We start from the raw sequence: 22,853 nt of genomic DNA on the forward strand, positions 1-22,853 counted from the left end.
CAGAAGAACAGTAGCTTACAGATCGTTGCTTACCCCAGGGGAAAAAACTCCATCTCCATGTTTAAATTTCTTGCCCAATATTTAGGGAATTTAAAATTTCAAGAGAGATGGTTGACACGTTTCATCACTGTCAGCCTAGAACTTCAGCTAATTATTCAGATCAATAAGATCTTTTTAAAAATAGATTATTTTCTTTTTTCTTTCAAATTGGATTGTGCCCTTTTATAGCCCTGCAAAGCACAAAAAGACTCAAAAAGGATCATCTTCCATTCCTGTTCCTCAGAAAGACAACAATAAAATGCCCGGTTATTTTTGTATAAGGTGTATGACATCAGAGATGTCAAATCTGGTCTTAATGGAAAACATCGTTAGTGTTCTAAGTAAGAAATATGAATTCTTTCATCCTTCAGAGAAGGAAGGAGGGGTATTCTTAGATGAAAGCGAGTCTTTGAAGACCTCCCATTTAAATATTTGCTAAGACCATTTTTTCTGTTTTATTGTATCCATAACCCTACATTTCAGCCTCTGACACCATTAGCTCCAACACCCAACATCTGCCTGTCTTAAAGCTTTATAATGTTTTATTATTAAGAAATAAGCAGAAATTAAATATTTGAAGACTCGTACTCTTGTTCCACCACAGATGTAACAGAGGGAGTAAATTCTTTATTTCTTCCCTTTCTGTAACTCAGTTTTAAGAGTAAAAAAAGAAACATCACTGAACTCAGCACTGGAACATTCAACATAGTAGCGGAACTGCAAGTTGTGTGACACATCCTAACAGACGCATCTTTGCACTTCATACGCTGTTTTCAAGTACATAAAAAGAATTCATAGATAACCACTCTCAAAGAATGAATGAACTTGTAAAGGCCCAGTGTGGCATCAACTATTACATTACTGCATGATCAAACCTAAATTTTGAAAAAGTGATTCAGCTCTTATCTCTGTTCTTCAATCAGAACTAACCAAACAACGAAAGGACTTGCTGAAATTGTCAAAAGTGAATCTAACAAATGGATCGGGCGCTACAACAAAATGCTGCGTGTAGAACGATGCAGACAGCTGAAATCCTTTCACTTCGACCTAGTCAAAGTCAAATCATTTATTTGGTCTATTTAACATTTTGGGGAGTTTGCCTGCACTTTATTGTAGCACATTCAATACGTGATTCGGTTCCTTGACGAACCTGAAGAGGAAAGAGCATTTAGAGGAAGTCCTCTTCAAAAGAAAGTAATAGTCTCAGGGCTCCTACCCTCCTGTAACAGGCAGGGGGGAAGAACAGCAAGGTACCTGACAGAATGCTTAGAACGAGCAAGAAGGGTACTAAGTGAGGGAGAGCAGTCCTTTGCCAGGTACGACCACTTACATAGGGAAAAATAAACTGCGCATAAAAGCTATTGCCGGAAGTTCATCCCAACTTGAAAGCGAGCTGCAGCCTTGTTAAACATTCCAAAGGTCTTGTCTTTTCACAGTGACCAGGACAAAAGTTACCAGTAGATTATCTCATTCTACTCCTTCAGCTGAGGGCCAGTAAAATTCTCTACTTCTATTTCTTTTTCCAGGATTCCACAGAAGACAAACTGGAAGTTCCCAAAAAGTCTTTGGTGCAGTAAAACATGCTGAAGGGGTCTTGATCCCCATTGCCATTTTGGAAACAGTGCTTGAAGCATTTTTCTATGTTATAGGTAAGGAAAAAAAAAAAAGGCACAAAACAATTTTGTTTGGAAAAAAGTTGCCAATCGCTTTACTGGTAGGTATTTTTTATGATAAAAATCTATGTTAGCTTCATTAATATATCACTTCCATAGATATTAGACAAAGAACTACTTGGAAAAGGAGCTGATTTTCCCCTGGAAAAGTAAACAATTGTGTAAGTTATTTTTTTTAAATCATTACTCAAGGCTTCATTAAAAAAGGAGAAAGAATTATCACTGAAGCTTTCTATATAAACTTCTTGCAATCACTCATAAAAGTAAGGTTAACACACTTTACTTCTAAATACAACTTTCTGCAAATTGCAGCAACATAATAATCTCCAAAATCATATACCTTACACAAACTATTTCCATATCGAAATGGGAGCGCCACCCCTAGGTCTTAAAACAGATATTCTTTTAAAAGACGTCATTAATACAAAACATTGAATTATGTAATAGAGCCAAAGCGCTTGGTAACTTCAGCAGCTACTGAAAGCCATAAATATTACAGAACAATTTCCTCTATCCGAGGCATTTAAAAATTTTTGCATTTGCCAGACTTGTTCATTTATGCTATCTGCAGTCAGATTAGAGACATCTAGTGTCCCATATGGAAATTACATTAATTTTTCATTTTATGCTTTCATTGGTTTACTATATTCAAATCAGAGAAAACACACAACAGATTGATCCTATGTCAACATTATTATCCACAATATTAACATAACCTTGCATAAGAAAGTGTTGCCTAGTCACTTCAGAAAAAGAGAGCAACCATGCTCCGTAGGATGGAGTTCAATAGACTTGAGCTCTTTTGGATGAAAGTGCCAGAGAATCTAGTTTTAGCTGAGATACCTCCCCTCCTGGCAAACATCTGCAAATAGAGAAGCTATAAACAAAGGTCACGGTTAGAACTGCTATCTGCTCAGGTCAGTGTTGTGGGTACCTCCAGGTTGTAATAAAGTGAAAAACTGCATTCAGAGAAAAGCATAAATTAGAACAGATTCCAGGAAAAACACACACCATCAGCAAAAAACAAAGCAAATCATATACGAAAGTTCACTTGCCTTGCCAATTCCCATGTTTGTTCCCGACTTATTTCCAAGTGTCATGCAAGGTCTACACAAGCCCTCCAAATGCTGTCCTCAACTACTCAAAAGAATATTCTTCCTACATGATAAGGACTGTGACGCCATAACTGCCTGCATCTGCCCACTCGGGCAATAAGCTTGTGAAGACCAATTTGAGTTCACGCTGAATGGTCACCAACCACAACAGATAAGAAACGGCAATAAAACTCGCTCATCCTTTTGGCTAACTTTCTCTTTGGAAATTTCATCTCTCTAAAATACGCAGATGCCAAAAAGCTGTTCATCCCCAGACCAACAGGAAATACTCTTATTCCAACTACTTGCAACCATAGTTGAAGCAATATATTGCTAGCTGCATCAACAAAATAACAAACTTTTTTTAGTGGAGAAGTTTTAATGTTAAGAGCTCTACAACTCATGAATAGCTTGCACTGAAATATCTTCTCGTTTTTACATGAAAATTATGACATTAAGGTTTTTTAATTTATTACATTTGCATGTACGAGCACACTATTTAGGAATTTTCACTTAAGCCTGTCTATGCTTTTTTTTTTTTTTTTTTTTTTTTTTTTAAAACCTTAAGGTACCTCCCAATTTCAACAAGGGAACAAGCAGCCTACAAATTTATCTCCTTCAGCGTCATAAGAAATGACAGAGTAACACTGCGAAACTAAACTTGTGAAATTTGATAACATTTATTTTTTATGAAGTTTTGTATAGCAATGCAGACAATTTTGCTTTTATTTGCAATCCACTTCACCCATGGAAATAAAAGGGAAATCATACGCTATTTGCAACTTTTCTGTGTTTTCTTCTAAATTTTGAAGAGTCAAGCCAAAAGAGAACACTGAGTAAACTAGAGCTATAGGCACTTCAGCAAAAGTTTGTCCTGCACTTCGCACTCTACTTAAGAGGTAGAAATTTAAGCTGCATGTTAACACATCTTAAGTAACTCCGCTTCCCTCTACCTCTTGGAAGCCTAGGGACAAGACTGTCCCCAAGACAGAGAGAACAAGCAGAATCTGAGCATGCAGCTAATCTGAAAAGTGTTTGTAGATACAACTCAAATGCTGATGTAGCAGTACAGCTCACTCAGCTTAAGAACGCCTTAGACCAGTCCTCCTTCGGACCTAGCATGCCTTCTTCTTCCACCCTAAAATGTCCACAGTGCTTGGAAATACCACAGAAGCAGCACAGAAGATAACAGATGGAAGGATACTCCCTCAGTCTCACTTACAGTTCTGTCTTAACAGTGCTGCAGGCCAGCTACTTTTCTGGACTCCTGATTAGATTTTGGGCAGATCAGTCATACAAGCTTTCTGCCTCTTCTAGACATGCCTAAAAAACTTCCCAGTCTTAACAAGCTTAAGCCAGTCGGACGCACAAAGACCCTTCGGCAAGGCAATTTAAAGATATTACAAGCAGACAACAGTAGCTTCATCAGCAAGTCACACCTCCAATCCAGAGCCCAAGTCTATTACCTATATGCTAGATTTTGAGCACATCGACACAGGGTAAAAGAAGAGGACCGCTTCTCCTGAGCTAGGGCAGCACATACACGGTCCGTGGTAATTTACTTTATTCCTGCCCATGCCTTTAATTAATCCTATATCCCCCAAATACATTCCACACAGTTCTTTCCTTTCCCAAGCACAAGCCCTAATTAAATACCAACTTACCAGTATTCTTTTGCGATCCTTTTCTGATAAAAATTTCACCGGTGGATATTTCTGGGTGAAACTACAGAACATTCCAAAACAAATAAGAAAAATTGTGTTAAGTTTCAACTTTGCTTTTGCTTAAGAATGCTTTCTTTCCTGTATCTGTCTTTGAAATGTCAAAAATGACTTCGACGATCTCCGATTCTGGAAGTTCTTTTACGGATACGTTTACTTCATTTTTCTAAAAAAGAATCTGTGCCAACATAGGAAATTATGCTTATGCTTAGTCAAAGCACCTTGGAAAATATCAAAATGGATCCCCCAATAATAAAAAGTGTTTTAAAAATTTCTGCCCAACAGATTTTCTAGTAAAAATCACTGGGCATCTGTCTTTTGAGAGCAGAAGTAATGGTCTTAGGTATGGCATCACCAGAGAATAAAACATGAGCAACAGATGGACTTTATTTATTTATTTTTTTTTGAAGAGCAAACAACCTTCTTAAAAGTTCTGGAAAAACAAGTAAATAGGGTTAACTTAAACCACTGACTTCAAACAATTCTCCTTGTAGTTTCATCAATGTAAAGTTTAAAACCAGAAAGTTCAATAAACTGTTTTTAAGCTAGTTCAACAACCTTACCAGAAAGCTTATTCAGTATGACAGCTACTCATAACTTTCTTCCCAGCAGTGGGATTGTCCTTGTTTTGATGGTCTTCTAGCTACTTTCACCTTAATTTTTTGCACCTTCTTCTTTAAGAGAATTTAGTCAGAAATAAAAAATCCTAAAATAAAATTATATGACCTATGAAACTCAGGTGCTCTCTTAAGCTTAAAATTAACGCTCAGGAGCTTGAATGCTTTTACGCACATAAAATTATGTTACTTTTTCTCTCCCCACTGTATATGGCAATAACCATCTCCAGAGGAGGGAAGATAGTACGATTTTTTTTCCCTGTTTTTTTGGGTAAATAGCATTTTAGTCTTGACAATATTTCAACAATTCTTAACTACACATCAATATGACGTTGGTCAACTATGGTTACATTTGTCCTCCAGTTACTCCACATGCCTAGACATGCAATTGAGTGTAGCAAGTGGGAGGCCTATAAGCCAGGAGTTCACACTAAGACTGCGTTTTCATCTACTCACAAACAGACTAGGACTGAACTGACTCTACACCTCTGATCCCGAAGTACCAGGCCTCCTCTGCTTCTAATATGCATCATTCACTCAAGGGGAACTCTTCAGAGGCAGAGCACAGGTGCTTCTGTACTTGTGACACCTTTTACCCTTCATCTCAGAGTGAATGCCATTTTCAGCTTCCTGCACAGGGGAAAAATGGCAGCAGAATCTTCCCATATTACCCATACAGGAAGACTGAAGTAAAGAGTTTCCTGCACTTGTACCTTATAGCACTACAGGAGTGACTAATGGCAACCCTATTTCTTTGATCCAAGCTGAAACAATGAGAAACAGCTGTGCATGTGCATAATACAAACATATGAAATACAGCCTTCCTGTGAGAGAAAGGCAAATTCACCAACTGCAACAGAGTTAAAAAAATATATTGAAATTTTAAGTTTATGAAGAGTAAAAGAGTTAAGTGCCAAATAACTAGATGCAAAATAAAAGTTAATCTCCTCCATTTTTAACGCCATGCTTGTTTGATCACATTAATCCAGCACAAAGTCCAACTGCTGCGAAAGGGACTCCCAACCATTCCTGCCGCTTCCATTACACCAAGGCCAGCTTAAAGGCAATGGGCAGGATTCTGAAACTGATCCAGCTGAATGCTCAGCTGCTGGCAACAATGTGACTTAATCTTGGCCTAATGCTCGCTTTGATCCAACTTTAGTTCAAGATAAATAACCTTTTGTCAGAAAACTAGCTTAAGGAATTCTTGTCTTTCCTGCTTCTCAAAAGCATGGGGATGGCTTGCTTTCAGATTTTTTTTCCCCACATTTTTACCTTATGAGGTAAAAAAAATATTGCCATTAGAGAAGAATAATTTTTTACAAGCAGGATCAGCCTTCAGGCATCTAATAGTGAGTAGTTATTTATTGTCATTTTACATGGATATCAAATTCAAAATTCACTACTAGCAAACATCTTACACATGATCAGACCAGCAGAGGTAAACAGCTGCACTGTTTAGAAAAAGTCCAACAACAATAAGCAATGCCCACTGTTTTGAGAAACTGTAACTCCAGATCAGCTCATCAGAGGTAAAATATATTTTATTTCTTTCCTCTCATTACTATGGATCTGCTACAGAAATTTGAAACAACTCATATGGCACACTACTCCAAATGAGAAGAACATTTAGGTGCCTCCTGAGAAGAGTTTGACCTAACAGTTCCAATCCAACAATTTAATGCTCATTTAAGAAAAAAAAAAAAGTAATAACAACAACAATAATAAAAAAGCCAATCAGGATATCCTCACATAAAGGTTCTTTGTGAGTGGCAGAAAGAAGTACTTGAATTACTGGGCTATCAGTAAAGATGAAATAAATTAATTGAACAGAGACAAGGCATCAACAATTTCAGCTGAACACGAAGTCATTACTCTATAAATTCTTCATTACAACTGGTATGGTATAATGACATGCAACCATTACAGGTGATCAGTCTGTAGTTTGTTTCACGTTGCCAAAAAATTGCCTAGTTTGATCCATGAAGTCCATGCTTGCATCAAGAGATGAGCAAACTCATCAGTATTCTTACTAAAATAAGCTGCATGTGCCAGGCAGGTCAGTGACTCTTCCAAGTCAGTCATAAAAAAAATCAAAATTGACTTTTTTTTTTTTAAAAAGCACAGGGATGGATGGTGGAAAGGCAACTGCTCACTGACAAACTGGCAAGATAAAATTCAAAACTCTAGGTGTTGAGCGTTCCTCTGGCTGACAGGAACATGAGTCTGTCCCTTTGAGAGGAACAGCACATTAACCACTAATATGCCATACGTAACCACCCCAGCTTATTGGCACTGCTTGGATAAAGCAATATTCTGCCCTTTGTAAAACACCATTCCCTACTAGCTGTTTGTATGGCACATCAATAGCGTCATCTATGAAACAGCATCACTAAGAAGTAGCCACGTCCTTGTCACAGCTGCCAATTCCCACACCTATTCCAGTCCTTTCTTCGTGACAAAAAGCACCTGTCCAAGTGAAAACTGGGACTGGAGAACTGATATGGCTGAAAGGCAGCCAGGCTGGGGTAGGAAGGAGCTGTGTGTGAAGAAAGACTTAAATGCCTTAGTTTCCTCATCCAATTTACTACCAGCTACACACATGGGTCTGCTGGCATAAACATGAGAAAAGGATGTTGCAGCATGGACATAAGCAGTCAGGGAATAATAAGTCAGCCTCTTCTCCCATCCTGCCTTTTTTATTTTTTTTTTATTATTATTTTTTTTTAAATATGCCAACTTTAGGTGCTTGAAGAACTACGGCATAGAACCTCTCCATATTTAACATTTGTGTTTAACTTAGAACTTGCTATTCACCCAAAAGCTTGTCTGCTTTTCTTCATCATATCATCTAGTTGAATTCAAGATTATCATCTTCCCTTACAAACGGTGAGAGAAGCAAGTCTGTCACTTGTGCTCATCCAGACTCATCCAGACCATGCGTATAGACTGATTCACAGTCATATCATTCTACATTAGCTGAATCATGGTAACTGATCACCAGCATGGGGAATACAAGGTAAAACATTTATTTTCAGTATCTTGAGGCTGAAACCAATACACTTCAGTATACACCTGTGTTTGACTTACCAAACCATGGTAATCTGTGCACCAACAGGACTTAAACCAGCTAATTCCTCCACAGAATTCGAACTTCACAAAAATCAGCCTGAACATTTCAGACACGCGACAATGTCTCTTGGCATTTGAGGCCTCAGTTAGATATGGAAAAAATCCAAAAGTATTGAGGGCCTACGCAAAAAACGCATGCATCTCAAGCCCAAAGCTACAGGACTGTCTGCTATAAAAAAGAAATTGCTTTCTGATTGGTTCCCAAACTTAGCAGAAGAGACTTACCTTTTTTCCAGATCTTTGATTTTTTCCCTTAGAGGTGCAACAGCCTAAAATAAAGGAAGAATATTTAATCTTTGAAGAGCAAGATTTACATCACAAAACATCCACAAAAGTAGTTACTTTAGAGCAAGAATCATGCAAATAATCATGTTTCTCATATGAAGAGCTCCACTGAAGACACTCCAAAAAGCTTACATCTTCAGCACCCTTTATGTAAAAAAAAAAAAATCCTTAAATTATATTTTTTTAAACGAAAAAGTAAATCAACTTTTTTATCAAAAAGAAAATCAACTACAATGTGAAATTGCTTAGCTTATCAGTGAAAACAAAGTACCTCCAAAGCTAATGCAGTTGCTCAAAACGTGGATAAGAACACCCAAGGTTATGATTCCTATTTAGAAAAATGCAGGCCCAAGAGACTTGCCCAAGGTTGTTCAAAACAGCCTATAATATTGCGCTACAACACAACAGGACAATCAGTAAAACCTCAGCTACTTAAATGGACAGCATAAACACATATTTCAGTGGCTACAGAGACAGAGGAATTAGCTTCAGTGCAATGGCTATAATCCTCTTAGAACATGGTCTGAGAATGTAAAGAAATATTATCTTGAAAAAGCGAAAATATACCCTCCAATTATGTTGTAAAACACATTTAGGCTTTTAAATATTATTATTAAAGGGTCTGCTAGACAATGAAGTTCACCTACCAATATTTCTGTTTGCATTCATAGCTTTGAAAGAGAGAATCAGTGAGGTCAGCATCAATTTCAGGTTCCTTATCACTCAAAACTCTAACAGCAGAAACAAGTTTCCAAACTCCTGTTAAGTTTACCAAAAGCTTGTTGCTAGATTTAACATATAGGGCCAGTCGCAAGTTTAAAGCTGTCAGCAGGTATCGCTTGAGAGGGTACTAAATAGCTACACGCTGCCAATCACCATTCATCTGTTTTGTACAAATACTGCTGGTTAGAGCTAGACAAATCAGAACTTCATGAACTGAAATAAGCTGCATATTTACATTAAGAGGAAATATAGTATTGTTATTTATATTCATTAACGAACCAGCTCTGTGGAACAGCAAATAGTCAAATAGCCCTACCGGTTCTGATTGTTCAAGATACACATGCGCACACACACAAAGAGAGGGTGTCCTGACCTTAAAGATATTTGTATCTGTTTAATTCTTCCTTTCATTGTTGTTAAAGTGGAATTCTATAAGCATCTGGAGAAAGTCTTCTTTGCAAACACTTTTAATACTTCACATCAAACAGAGGTTGAAATGGAAACTCAGAGGTACTGCTATAGAAATTCAGAACCATCAGCGTGTTCAGTACCTACGCCTACCTTAGAAATTGTGAGCGCTCGAGCTCAAAGCATTGGTGGTACAAACCAGCTCCAACCCGCAAACACAGCTAACACATTAGTTCAAGAGTTAAGAACAAAGCAAAACACGTTTAGGGAGTTTCAAATTTCTGCTGAAGCTGATATCTACTTAACATTGTGGAAGGGTAACAGAGGAAAGAATTTGTATGTTAAGTCCTACACTCAGTAACAAAGGTCAGCTCTTAGAAGGACTATGACTACTACAAAGTCTCTGCAGCAAGGCAGTATCTCTGTGGAGTTACAGCTTCCAAGAAAGGTTTAGAGGAAAAAAATATAAAAGGAGGACAATCACTGATCTATACTAGAAACATCACTATAATGAAAAACAGTATTGATAGGAATCTAATGCTTTGAATGATATTAGCAGAATGTAGAATAATGAAAAGGGTTAAATAATCCATTTCAGTAAGAAATGAGTGAAATGGAGACTTCAAACCAGAAGAGACTGCAAGAACTGGCAAACTAACCTCCTCTATTTTACTTTCCACCTTCTGATCTCCGTTTTCTTGAAGAGACCTGTTGGTGAGAAAAGAAAAAAATAATCCACAACTAAGCAATATTCGCTACAATGCACCTGCAACATATTTTCCTTGTTAGAACAGTATCTTTTAAACAATCCAAGTCACTATTTTATAGACATAGTGAGAGCAAATTAAAGTGGATGACCGATCTCCACTGAAATTGACTATAGTCTTGTCACAGAGTTTGGCAGACATTGAACCAAATCCACAGGAAAAAGGTAGTAACACTCAAGATGACATTCATTTTACAGAGAAAACTCTAGTATAGAAAAGTGTCTAATTACTGCACCAAGGGTAGGGTCAGCAGAAAAATTTTTCAGTGTAACTTTACTATGAGAGTGCCTAAGATGTCTTTTTAGGGTCTGCTTTCACTGTACGCTACAAGTACGCTAATGAAACATTTTCCCTTACTGCCACAACCGTAATTTCAATCTAAGAGAAGGAGAAATCTGTTTAGCTTTGACTTTGAACTTTTATAAAAATAAGGAAAAAAAAAAATCCTGAAGTTTGTCTTAATTGACCATCTGAAGGGCAATAGTGACTTCTCACATGAATACTCCTTCTATGAAGTGAAGCTAAGCCTATACCCTGAAGGATGAAGGATGTCAAGGTGACCTGTGAAAACAGAAGACTACCTAGGAAGTTGTCTTGAACAAATCTGTTTGGTCTTATTTAGCATGCAGTTGTGTAAAATTTCTTGAGCCATTAGCAGTTTCTACTCTTTGAGTAAACTTCTACAAATGCAGAATACATATTTTTAAATTTCACCTCCTGCATCTAGTCTATGTGATTTTCCTCAAGTATCTGTATTTTTCAATTGCACCCTCCCTCTGAAAGGGGAATAATTTATCAAGTCTTACAGTAGTAAGTTTTTACATTCTAGAGGGTTCACGGGCTTCCAGCATAAAATGGAGTTCTTTCAAATAAAACAGAGCTCCTTTACTTGGGACGTGAAGTCACTACACCTAAAGAAACAGAAGGCTCTTTGTTAAGTAGATATATACATGCCACGCTATTAGAAGTTGTGGCAACGATTCCCTTCGTATCCCTCTGTAAACCTCTCTTACTAAAGTCAGTTTAGTCTACGTTACTAAGGCAAAAATCTCATTGAACAGGTTCATTCCGTCTCATCAGTAAGGAGTGCAGTAAATTCCTAGGCTAAGGCACACTAGCCCTAAACCATCTTTTCATAACAAATTGTAATTCATTGTAATAGTGGCAAATAAAAAACCCCTCCAGTCAACATAGTATGAATTTATTATGAGGAAACAATATGAAGTAATTCTTGTAAATTCTTTACATTTCCTAAGAAACCCAAAAGCTTCAAAAAGCTTTCAGGAATTATCTGTGGTATACATAACATTTCCGCTTTGCTACATGATTAAGGAACATTTAGAAAAACCTTCAGCTTATTAAAAGCTCTTCTCAGAAATGGTTTCTACCATTATTTATTTCTAAAACCTGGAGTTTAAGGATTGACACTAGACAGTTTAGTTTTAAATGAGCTTTTCCTCCTTACACAGGCAATCTTATTGGCTGAGGTCCAACATCAGATCTTGGGAAACAAAACATTTCCCCCACAGCTCCATAAAATACTCCTCAAATAAAGAGGCACATGCAACTAGTTGCCAAAATCTGAGTAAGAAGAGCTTATCAGGGAACCTACATATTGGAGCCCATCACCACCTGCCCTCTTCAGACTTCTCTCTCAGGTTCTTGCCCTTCCTTCGGAAATGCTCAGCTGCTCATTTAACAGCTGCTCAGCTGCCATAATCTGCTGGTCACTATAACATGGTAATCCATATAACATCTCCATCTGCAAGCTGCAGCAGTTCAGCAGCTGTTTTGTTAACAGCTGATCACTCTTCGCAGCAAGTGTGGGAAGCTCCGAGAGGAATGGAGCGGACAGCTAAGGGTAAGAACATATTCCAGGGTAAACTGTCCTAGGTGCATCAGAATACCCAGAAAATTCATTACTTCTCTTGCTTTGCTTCAGTCTTCCTCTATTCTGTGCCACTAAGCATGGCAGCAGAATAACGAAACGCTTTTCTAGTAAAACAACATGGTGGAATATTTTGTCCTCTATGGGCAAAGATTTTGTTGTAGGGAACAGATTATGTCTCCACGTTCTCCTCATCTTCTCTTTTAATCACATCTTCCCCATGAATTTTCCCAGAAGACACACACTTGTGCAAGCAGCAATACTGTGAAAACCTTTATAAGTTGCCTGTGTATGGTAGGCCTTCCTATTTCTACGGGCAAAAATTCTGAGAAAGCACACTGCAAGATTTTTTGCTTTTCAGCAGTTAAACCACTGGATTATTTCCCAGCTAACTGTAGAGGGGAAAAGCTTCAAAAGCACACCACTGTTTCTAGGCACAGAAGTGTAATTACAGTAAGCAGTGGAGGACCCGCTCCTCTTGAATGTTTAAGCCTGTGTTGTCACTGAGACATGGTCAGGTCTGCACTGAAGGAAAGCACAAGCCAAGCCCACGCGCCCACTTAGGCTAACCAAGTTGCCTAAAAACGTCTCCCAGTTCAGAAGATGAATTTGTGTAAAGAACGTGTAAAATCCTGGGTCAGATCTGCAGCACAGACACAACTCTTTCTGTGACAGAACACCTTTTACTCAAAAGCGGTATTAGTTGCTTAGCAACCACTCCAGCAGTGTGAACTGCTGTTCTGTTTTCTCCCTACTTGATATATGGTGCTACATGGTGATGAGAGAGGTAACAGTCAACTTTATTTCACGTAAAGATATTCAATAGCAAAAATAATATACACTACCTCATATTGACAAAGTTTCCCCATACAGCTGGAAAATAAGAAGAGAGAGAACATTTTAGTGTCATATAATAGTACATGAAGCCATTTTTCTATTATCAGAAGGAATTTAAAACAATATTAAATTTGTTCATCACTAATTATCTAGAAAAGTTACATGTGTATGTGTGTGTATATACACACACACACACACACAGCCCCCAAGTGATCAGAACACAGTTTACAAGTACGGGAGGAACTCCCATGAAATTACCTGAGACTGCAGTAAAAGGTGGAAAATAGAATCATTCAGTTAAAATGGACTAAAACACTCCAGGGTCTACCTGGAATTATCTGAGCAAACAAGTTAGTGGATACTTTTACCTGAACATTACTTCCATCCTATATCGCATAATAAAAAATATACAAGAATTCTCTCAACCTTTATTCGTAACAGCACATGGATTAACCAAACCAGAGTTCTCAACTTGTTTGTTAGGGATGTCAGAAAAAAGGTCCTGTAGACCTGACCCACAAGAACTGGAGACTGCAGAACGACAAGGGTGAGACGACCGGCCACTACAGGGAATAGCTGAACCAGTACAAAAAGGTGACACAACAGTCTTACATTAAAAGTTTTAAGAGTTTTTTATATTGTGACGTAGACTCAAAAGGGGTCTAAGCAATATAACCAAATGCCTCACTAAGCAAACAAAGCTCATTTATTATACTTTTTGTACAGAAAATAGTTTTTAGGAAGATAAACAACAGTATAACAGTAGAGGAAACAAGTATCTGCTGTTTCTCAAAAGACTTATCTGCTGAATCTACTCTCTATTAAAAAATTTCTTCTGAAGCTATTTTGTGTTTAAAAGATTACACTCAGACTATCAGAACACAACCTTTCCTTTTCACTTTAGTAGATGGAATGTGGCCTAAAGTGAAAAGATGAGAAAGTTCTGAGTCATGTGGCAGGCTGTACTGGAGAGCTGACAATTTCAGATCTTCAAGACGAATAAGGTTAATACAGAACAGTTAACGCAAGGGACTCTAACAATAAACAATACAGAAAAGGCACCCAGAATATCTCCAGAAAATCATTCTGTAATTGCTCTCTAAGAGATAAGGCTTAGCCTAAGCATATAAATTCCACTAGGTTTTAAGGAGGAGGAGTAGCCTGCATGCAGTTATCATATTAACACACATACAGAACAAAGCTTCTGAAGTGATCTTAGTTTTCATAAGCTGTGTTTCAGCCCTCAAGCAGTAGCTATTGCAATAGTATGCCAGCAGTAGAATTAATGCTATTTCACTTTACCTAGATTCAGGCCTTGCATATGTATTTCTAGGATTATTATTTATTCATCTCAAGTAATGACAAGGTGTCTATGAAACAAGATAGCAAAAACCACAGCAACAATCGCAGTCACCTTCCGGGCAACGGAATAAACAAAACAGGAGAAGTGTGGGGGACGCAGGTGAGAATGCCATAATACAGTTACTGTTCTATCCATTTGGGGGTGGAAAAATTAACTGCACTGCTGAGTAATTCAAAGAGTAACTCAAATGGATCCGTGACAGACTATGAAACAAACTGCAGGGGGGCACTAGAGATCAGTGATGGTATGAGAAAACCTCTGTCGTCTTTGGGGAAGACAGAGGGAAGCTTTATATTAGGAACAGCTGATCAATAAAATCTAAATGAATACAAGACACTGGATTTTATATTTATTAGAAACACTAAAGTAAATTCTCCGTGGGGAAAAGGGATAAAATGTTTAGCACTAGGTTAAAGTAATCTATTGTCTGGTTAGCATTTTATAAATTTTATGTTTATGATAAGGTTAACAAAAAACTCCTCTTTTTTGTAATGAATTATGACCATTTAACTGACAACCATGGGTACAGAATTATCAAGTTACGCATTACTCAGATATACTGACAATAGGTTACTTTCCTGACCTATAGAACGACGTACAAACAGGTACCATATGGTTTATGTAGTGGCAGGAAACGTTTGGGCCTAGTCAGTGAAGCAGGAATTGGTTTAAAAAAAAAAAAAAAAAAAAAAGAGAGAGTTTATTTGTGTGCTCAGTGTCCACAGCAGTGGAGAACTACTCAGGGAAACACTTATACACTTCCAAAAACACTACACTATGCTTGATGTTACAGGTCCATAGCAGTCCTTCCATTAGACTTCCACAAAGTTGGAGCATTTTTGTAACACTGCAAAAAAGAATGTTAATAGCAAAGTGAACTACGTACAGGAAATGCCACGTGGAGAGATTTGAAGGATCGTGAAACATTTCACACAGAGAGATGTTCCAGAAGTTTTGCAGTACCTTAGACCCTCACAAAGAACTCTGAATGCATGTTTCCAAGAAACTTTCCTTCAAACCTTGACATAAACTATATGTGAGTCCACCCTAGCCAAAGGGATCAGAGGTACGATTTTGCACTATGGTGCACATCACAATTGTTACATAAAGGTTATGGCAAGGTAGGTCTGACATTCAGGTAAGGAAGTTTTTCTGAATGAAGGAAACATCAGCATATTAAAACACTGGGCCCAAACTCACTATCAGAATGATGAAGAATTAAAAGCCTATATCCAAGTCAAAAATCTCCAAACACACCATAAAAGCCCTTAATGCCTACCAAATTCAGGCATCAAAACCTGCACAAAGGCAGACGGCCAAAAAATACTTCCACACCAGCAAAGTCATGAATCAGATGCTATATACAAACGCAGCTTTCCAAAGCCTCACACTCCTAATGGACCCAACTTGAGCAAACCCTAACATAACTGAGCACCCCACAAAATTCAAAAGCCAGTCTTTAAACAAATAAAACTCCCACACAATACCTTTTAAGCTAAAAGGTACTCACACTCAATAACAGTCCTATGCCAACTCTCACGCCTTAAGGATGCCCCCACAACCACACACACACTACATCCTCCCTGGAGGACTTCCTACCCATCCAACTAGTGGGCATTAACAGACAAAGAGTCGTCCTGCCACCTACTGAAACTCGGTGAAAGTAAAGTAAAGAACTAATGATTAATTAGACCAGACAGAAGGAAGCATGACTTTGTAACTAAACATCCACCTACAAGAAAGAGGAAATAAAAGTTCTGCTTATTCTCTAAAAGGACTATTTCTAAACTTCATCCAATGACTGATTAAGGTAATACATATTAAATTGCTATTAGGGAAGAGATCAGAACATCTGGGTTGTTCTGAAACACATGAAAGCCTAGTTTAATGGCTCGTAGGAGAAAGGAGTTGTCCTGTTTTGGCTCTATCTGATCTAGCATTTTTTCCCCTTTTCCTTCTGCTTCCCTTCCATAAAATAATAACAATCACTTTTTTTGGTAGGATTTTTGCAAGAGTTAATTACAAATACCATGAAGATCAAAAATATACCAGAGGCATTAATTACTCCTATAGACACTACACATTAAAGTGACAGCTTCCGAAGAAGAAGAACGCTATGACTTGGAGGAAACAATAACAATACTTTTCGAAAAGAGGATATTTGTTTCTTAAAGCCTTAATCACAGTTTTGTTATTAAAGAGGTATTTAAACTTCTACAATTAAACACTATGCCTCACGGTTTTCAGAAAATCTCATTCCTTTCTCCTTTCTCCTGTCCCTGAGAAATAAAATTATAACAAGTTGGCAAGCACAACCTTACAGTAAAACTGTTGCAAATTTCCCCAAAACTTCTTGTAACTCCACTCAACAAAAGACAATCAGTCACATATGAGCAAAGATTAGTTTTCTTTCTATTGAATAAATTTGCATTGCTGAGAATTTAAGCTCTTGTTTAATTTTCCAAGAGAAAACCACTTCTGAAATTAAGCTGGAGACGGAACAGTATAATGATCAGGCTACATTTAACAAAGGGCCAGGGAGCTTTCCAAGTGCTATTTGTTCTCTGGATGCTCCGTTAAAGCATGGGGCTGGCCTGAATTAAAAAATAAAATCTATTAAGTCACAAACACAAACAAGGAAAAATAGAAATCCCATACAATTTGTTAAAGAGCATCCACGGTTGGATGGACATTTCCTTATCCATCAGAGTTTTGCTTCTGACCAGTTGCACTTTACAGTACGAAAAAAATTATTCTTTTAGATCCTGAGAATATAGAAACAGGTTGTATGTTTCAATTTGAATGTCCTTCGAGACATATGTCATCTGCCACAATACTTTCTGCATAGGTTTTTATAAAACACAATTACTAGACTACTCGAGACCCTCGCATGCCTTAAATCATCCACAACAGCTGGTGCAACCAGAAAACCAATGCTACCTGCATTTGACGGTGGGGGGAAAAAAAACAGAATTTCAAAAGGAAATCTGTTACCCTAGGATGATCCCTTTTCTCCAGATTTCTTCAAATGACATTAAAATCAAGTCACGGCCTACCATAAGGCACTTACAGTAATAAACACTCAAATCTTCACAGAAGATACTGGTTTCAGCATCACATAGATTTTAAACTGTTTTAAAAAGCAACACTGTGATGCCTGTCCAGATCCAACTGTACTACCTGTAACAACGGATACAATCTCTTTTAAAACCATTTTCTCTCCCAATGGCTACGTCACGTGCCTTTTCAAAATATTTACCTTTGAAACTTCTTTATAAAGTTTTGCTCAAGTAATTGTAGCTGAAAATGTGGGACTTTTTTCCCTGTATTGCCCTCCTTACATCTTCCAGTCCTCCAATAGGACAGCATAAGATGATATTGGCTAGGAAGGCATTTTGCTATCAACAGAAACTGCAAGCAGAAACAAATGAAATTCTAGAGCAGAACCTTAACATCTGAATAATCAAGAGTGAATCACTCCAGTCAAATCTCTTATTTCAGAGAGATGCAATGGCATTCAAAGAGAATCTTTTTTCCTTAAATCAGACTCTCATAGACGCTCAGCAGCATCAGTCTCTTGGTAAAAAGCTTTTCCTTTTCAGAGGAAAACTAGGCAGAATGGAAAAGCATGCAACAGGAGCTCCTGAAGTGTTGATTAGCATTGCAGATACATTAAAACAAGCATTTAATTCTTTTGCATATCTCAATTAGATACGTAATAAAGAAAGTGATTATTTGATCAGCGCATTTGGACCTCTATTTTATAGTCTGCATTCCTGTAATCCTAGTACTTTTTTTTTTGAATTTGCTTTAGAACAGTATTATATTGATTAGAGTACACTGCAATATTATTGGATACAACAACATGCAAATATTAATCATAACTCTGCATTATGAAATGGCCACTTCCTGGGTAAAATTTAGGATCATGCCTTTAGGTAACATATAATAGTTTGAATCTTAACAAAAGAAAAAAAAAGGAGAAAAAGAAATCTACAATTCTAATGTCTGCATAGATTTCTGTAAGGTCAATAGCTCTTCCTATTACATTTCATGTTCATTATTAAAATTCCTGCCCCAAATCAAAGAAAGCAGACAGGAACTCCAGCTTTCACCCACGTGGGAAGCACCCTAGACACCAGCACACAGGGCTTTCTGAAGGGGCTCTCCCTTCAAACTGGATGGCTACACCACTCTATACCTCAGCTAGTCATCCCCTAGCAAAAAAAAAAAAAAAAAAAAAAAAAAAGAATATAGGCATAGGACAACTGTTTTCTGCCTTTTCTTAAGAAGGGCTACTCAGAAACCTCAGCAAAGTGATCACTCCCACTGCTGTGAGATATAACATTAAGTCAATTTTCTTTTATTACAAGGATTAACTGACTTCATACTGGAAGAGAACCTTCATACGTGTATACTTGCTGTAACATTTCAGTTACCATCATTACTTAATCAAAGACTGAATAGTGTTCCTCACTTCTCAATTGACAATTCTTTCCAACTTGGGTTAGACTTTTTTCCAGTTCTCTGTTCAGTTTTTCCACTCCTTTCTTCCTCACTTTGCCCCCATATCACACTTCACTTACCCTTCTTTGTCTACACTCTGGATTTAACCACAAATAGGTAATCCTACTTGATTATTAGTTACTATAAAGAGATAAAGTCTGACATTTAAAATAAAATGCATGCATTTTTCACTCCAAAGAACTCATTACAATTATGAAATTCTAATCAGGATCTTCCATTTCCTTTGCTATGTTTATTTGAGCGTGCCTGGACATCACAAGATTTCCCTAATTTGAAGTTACTGGATTGAAACAAGGTAGTTTGCAAACATTTTGTAATTGCCTACAAAGGGTACACATTCCCTAGGGAATCCACACAAAGACTTTTAGCAGTACCTAACTGCAGTAATATGCAATGATTGCATTCTGAATCAGTTTAAAAATCACACTGGCAACTTGAAATGTAAGCAATCTAACTTGCTAATACCCCTGTGTGTCGTTTTCACTTAACAATAGACAATGTTGTAAAATGTGTTTTTCCTCAAACAGCAGCAGATGATGAAAAAACCTAAGAAACTACGCCCATCCTCAGATAAATCTGATCTACGCACTTTAAATGCACAAAGTAAGTGGAGAAAAATATTTTCTCCTTTTGCTTTAAAGTAACACTGCACATTAAAAAAAAAAAAAAGGCAGAAAGGATGACGGTTGGCTTTGTATTCTCTAAAAAGGTGTCAAAGGCTCCACCTAACAAGCTTTTCAATTTGAAAAGACACTGCCCAAAATTGTGGCAGTATTTTTATGAAATGCGCTGCAGTAGGAACCCTAACATTGACTCCCTTGGTAAAAGCAAGGCAGATTTAGGGATAAGTGTTATAAAAGTTTGAAATATGATAAAATAAATGCAATCGTGGCACATCTAGTAAAGACATATGCACAGGTATTTAGTATGTATCAACAGCTTGGAAGGTTGTTTTAAATATTTATTTAAACATCAGTAACATCATGTAAGCCAGACACCATCAATTAAAAATCAAACAAAAGTCTTTTGGCTGCTGTAACACTACACAATGCAGACAAAAAGAGGTAAAAGAGTTTATACCAGTCGAGTATTTTGAGCTCATGACCCAGCCTCAGGTAAAAATAACGTAACCTTAGTCAGCTAGGCTTCTCGCACCTTCTAAGCGAACAGACCTCTAAAGGCTGCTGGACACAAATCTCCCTATTTAGTGCGAAGGAAAGAGAAAGCAGCAGGACTGTTATCTCCAGCAACTGAAATGTATCATATTTAGTTTTACACAAACTATGCCTTCTCCAGTCTACACAGCATCCCTGAGTTCTCAAAGGCATTTCTATTTTTTAAAAAGGGATTTCCATTTTTAAAAGGCATTTCCATTTTTTAAGCGCTGCCTGCTTAATTTAGCTCTCAACTTTCCCTTTGTTTCCCTGACCGAGGCAGAAGAGTTGCGGGACATTTTTCCAGAAACCCAGAGAGGCACATGAATATTCCATGTGCCCAAGATACAGACGATGCACCAGCAGACGTGTCAAACCTCAGAACCTGAGCAGTCAACTGGGGTGTGGCAATTAAATGAGGGGTCATGACTCAAGTCAATTATTTGCAGTACCTCTTAAAATTTGTTGACTGCTAAGGTTTTTCTTCGTTACAATACAGATCCCTGCTATACACATTTAAGTCTACTGAAAACAAACTCATTTCTGCCAGTCACCTTCCACAAGACTCCTCAGGTAAGCTCACACAGTAACCCCACCTCCCCTGATCTAGGGTCCAAGGAGGAGAGGTTGAAAAGCACTAGTTCAAATTGAACTCCACTTTGGTCAATCAGCCTTCGAGAAAGGAAACAGCAGTGAAAAAGAAAGGGCAAACATTTCCCCTTTGCATAATGGCAGGGAGGAAAGAAGATGAAAGCTCTAACAGTACTTGTCCTGGAGTGGAAAAAAAAAAAAAGACAGGACCACTTCCTGCAAATGCCACAGTAAACACGAAACACTGCAAACTGTGAGAGTGAATTTGTAAAGAAAGCAAGTTTAAAAAAAAAAAAAGTTGTGGCTAGCAAGGCACAAGTCAAAGCCCATTTATTCCTGACTTGAATTCAGAACTGCTATTGGAGCTCTAGCAAACGTTCATGAGCTACATGGCTACAGCTAGTTGGAAGTCTGACGAGCAAGGGAACTGGAAGCAAGAGAGCTGAAGACAGTAACTTATTTGCATAAACCCACACATGAAAGGCAGCTCTGCAAGACATGAAGCCAGCAAGCAAATGTTTTTGGTTTGTTTTTTTTGGTGGAGAATCCCTGGCATGCTGACACAAGAAGCAGCCAAAGATGATGTCATATCAGACCATTCCTACCTTTTCCTTGGCCAATCCTGCTAGCTAGTTGTAAAGCAGCTGGGCAAGGAAGAATGGCTCTGCTATTCTCAAAATAAGCGCTAAATAACTTTCAGACAGTTAGCCTGAAGCAACAGGAGAGGGACAAACTCACAGCTACTTTTTCTCTTCTCGAAAGTGAAAGTAAAAGTTTCAAGTTATCAAAAACACAACAATAAGCAGCATTTAATCTTCATTTTGAACACATACGAGACATTAAAATGCAAGAAGCTGGTGATAGTCAAATCTAAAAGCTTACTACCTCTTTGATATTCTGAGAAGAGTATATTACATTCTTCCTACCTGATGGAAATTGGACAAAAACAAATGGCTAACCTTATACTACATAGGGAATAATACAATTAGGGAAACTAACAAGGCTGGGAGAAGTCAAGCTACTAGACTCCAAGATGTACTTTACTCATATTATTTTGACATGTTTTTAAGTTGTATTAGTAACTGTGCTGTAATTTATTTTGTAAAAGTAATGAGGTTTTAACCTTAAATCTCACGACAGCACCCTTCCATTCATTCTTTTTTACCTTGGAGAAAGAACAAGATACTGACATACTTCCAGAGAATTTATTTGATCTACAAATGAGCAAAGAGAACTGTTCTACTTTACCAGAAATAGAGCTCTTAGTTAATTTTCATTAAGAACACACAACTCCCTACTTATACCAAGACATCACTAGATTATTTACAGCAGCATTAAGATTAAAGTAAACCATGTAGATTGCAGCCAGGATTTAAAGACCAGAGCTTGTCAATGTTTTACAGAAGTTTTTCCAACAACTTAAACAAGGTCCTGATTCTACAAAGATAGTCTTGCGGAAGCAACTCAGCATATCTGTATAAAGCTGAATGAACATTTTCAACTTTGCAAAAGAAAGGAATTTAAGGCCTCTATATATTGATATGGCATCCTACAAATAGGTAGACATTTTAAAGTCTCCACCTTCATATTCTTAAACTGCGGTTTCACAATGGCTTCAAGATGATGCAAGCTCAGCCTAACTGAAAGGATTGGTTCCAGGCCACCTCCAAGTTCGCAACACCTCCTTCACTTAGTACAAGCGCTCCTGCATTATCTTGTAGGGATTCAAATCAGAGAAAAGATCTAGCATAAGATTTTTCTCCCTTTAAAAGGGCAATGACAGTTCAACCTTTGGGCATAGCTTCCCATTACATATAGCACAGGAAAGGCATGCACTCATAGACAGCATTGCACTAAAGTCGAGCAATCTAATCTGCCTCTCTCCCCCTGCAAAAATTAGTAATGTTATACTGAACGATTCAGATAGCTCACTAGCTACATGATCTCCAGATTCATCACCAGGGTGATGGTATTTTGCCAAAGACCAACAGATCAGGTAAACGCAACTGCATCCTTAGCTAAACTGTTCAGCTT

At 37.6% G+C, this 22,853-nt stretch overlaps 1 protein-coding gene across 1 annotated transcript in view; it reads right to left on the reverse strand.

The window, feature by feature from the left end:
- UXS1 (UDP-glucuronate decarboxylase 1) overlaps window positions 1-22,853 on the reverse strand; it is a 71,529-nt gene that overhangs the window by 44,698 nt on the left and 3,978 nt on the right. The window contains exons 2-5 of the mRNA XM_068925484.1: window positions 13,193-13,220; window positions 10,352-10,400; window positions 8,502-8,545; window positions 4,471-4,531 (exon numbers count right to left, since the gene is read on the reverse strand). Coding sequence (XP_068781585.1) covers window positions 4,471-4,531; window positions 8,502-8,545; window positions 10,352-10,400; window positions 13,193-13,220 — 182 coding nt within the window. The remainder of the gene's footprint in view (window positions 1-4,470; window positions 4,532-8,501; window positions 8,546-10,351; window positions 10,401-13,192; window positions 13,221-22,853) is intronic.

This window comes from Struthio camelus, chromosome 1, assembly GCF_040807025.1.
Source record: "Struthio camelus isolate bStrCam1 chromosome 1, bStrCam1.hap1, whole genome shotgun sequence".
NCBI lineage: Eukaryota > Metazoa > Chordata > Aves > Struthioniformes > Struthionidae > Struthio > Struthio camelus.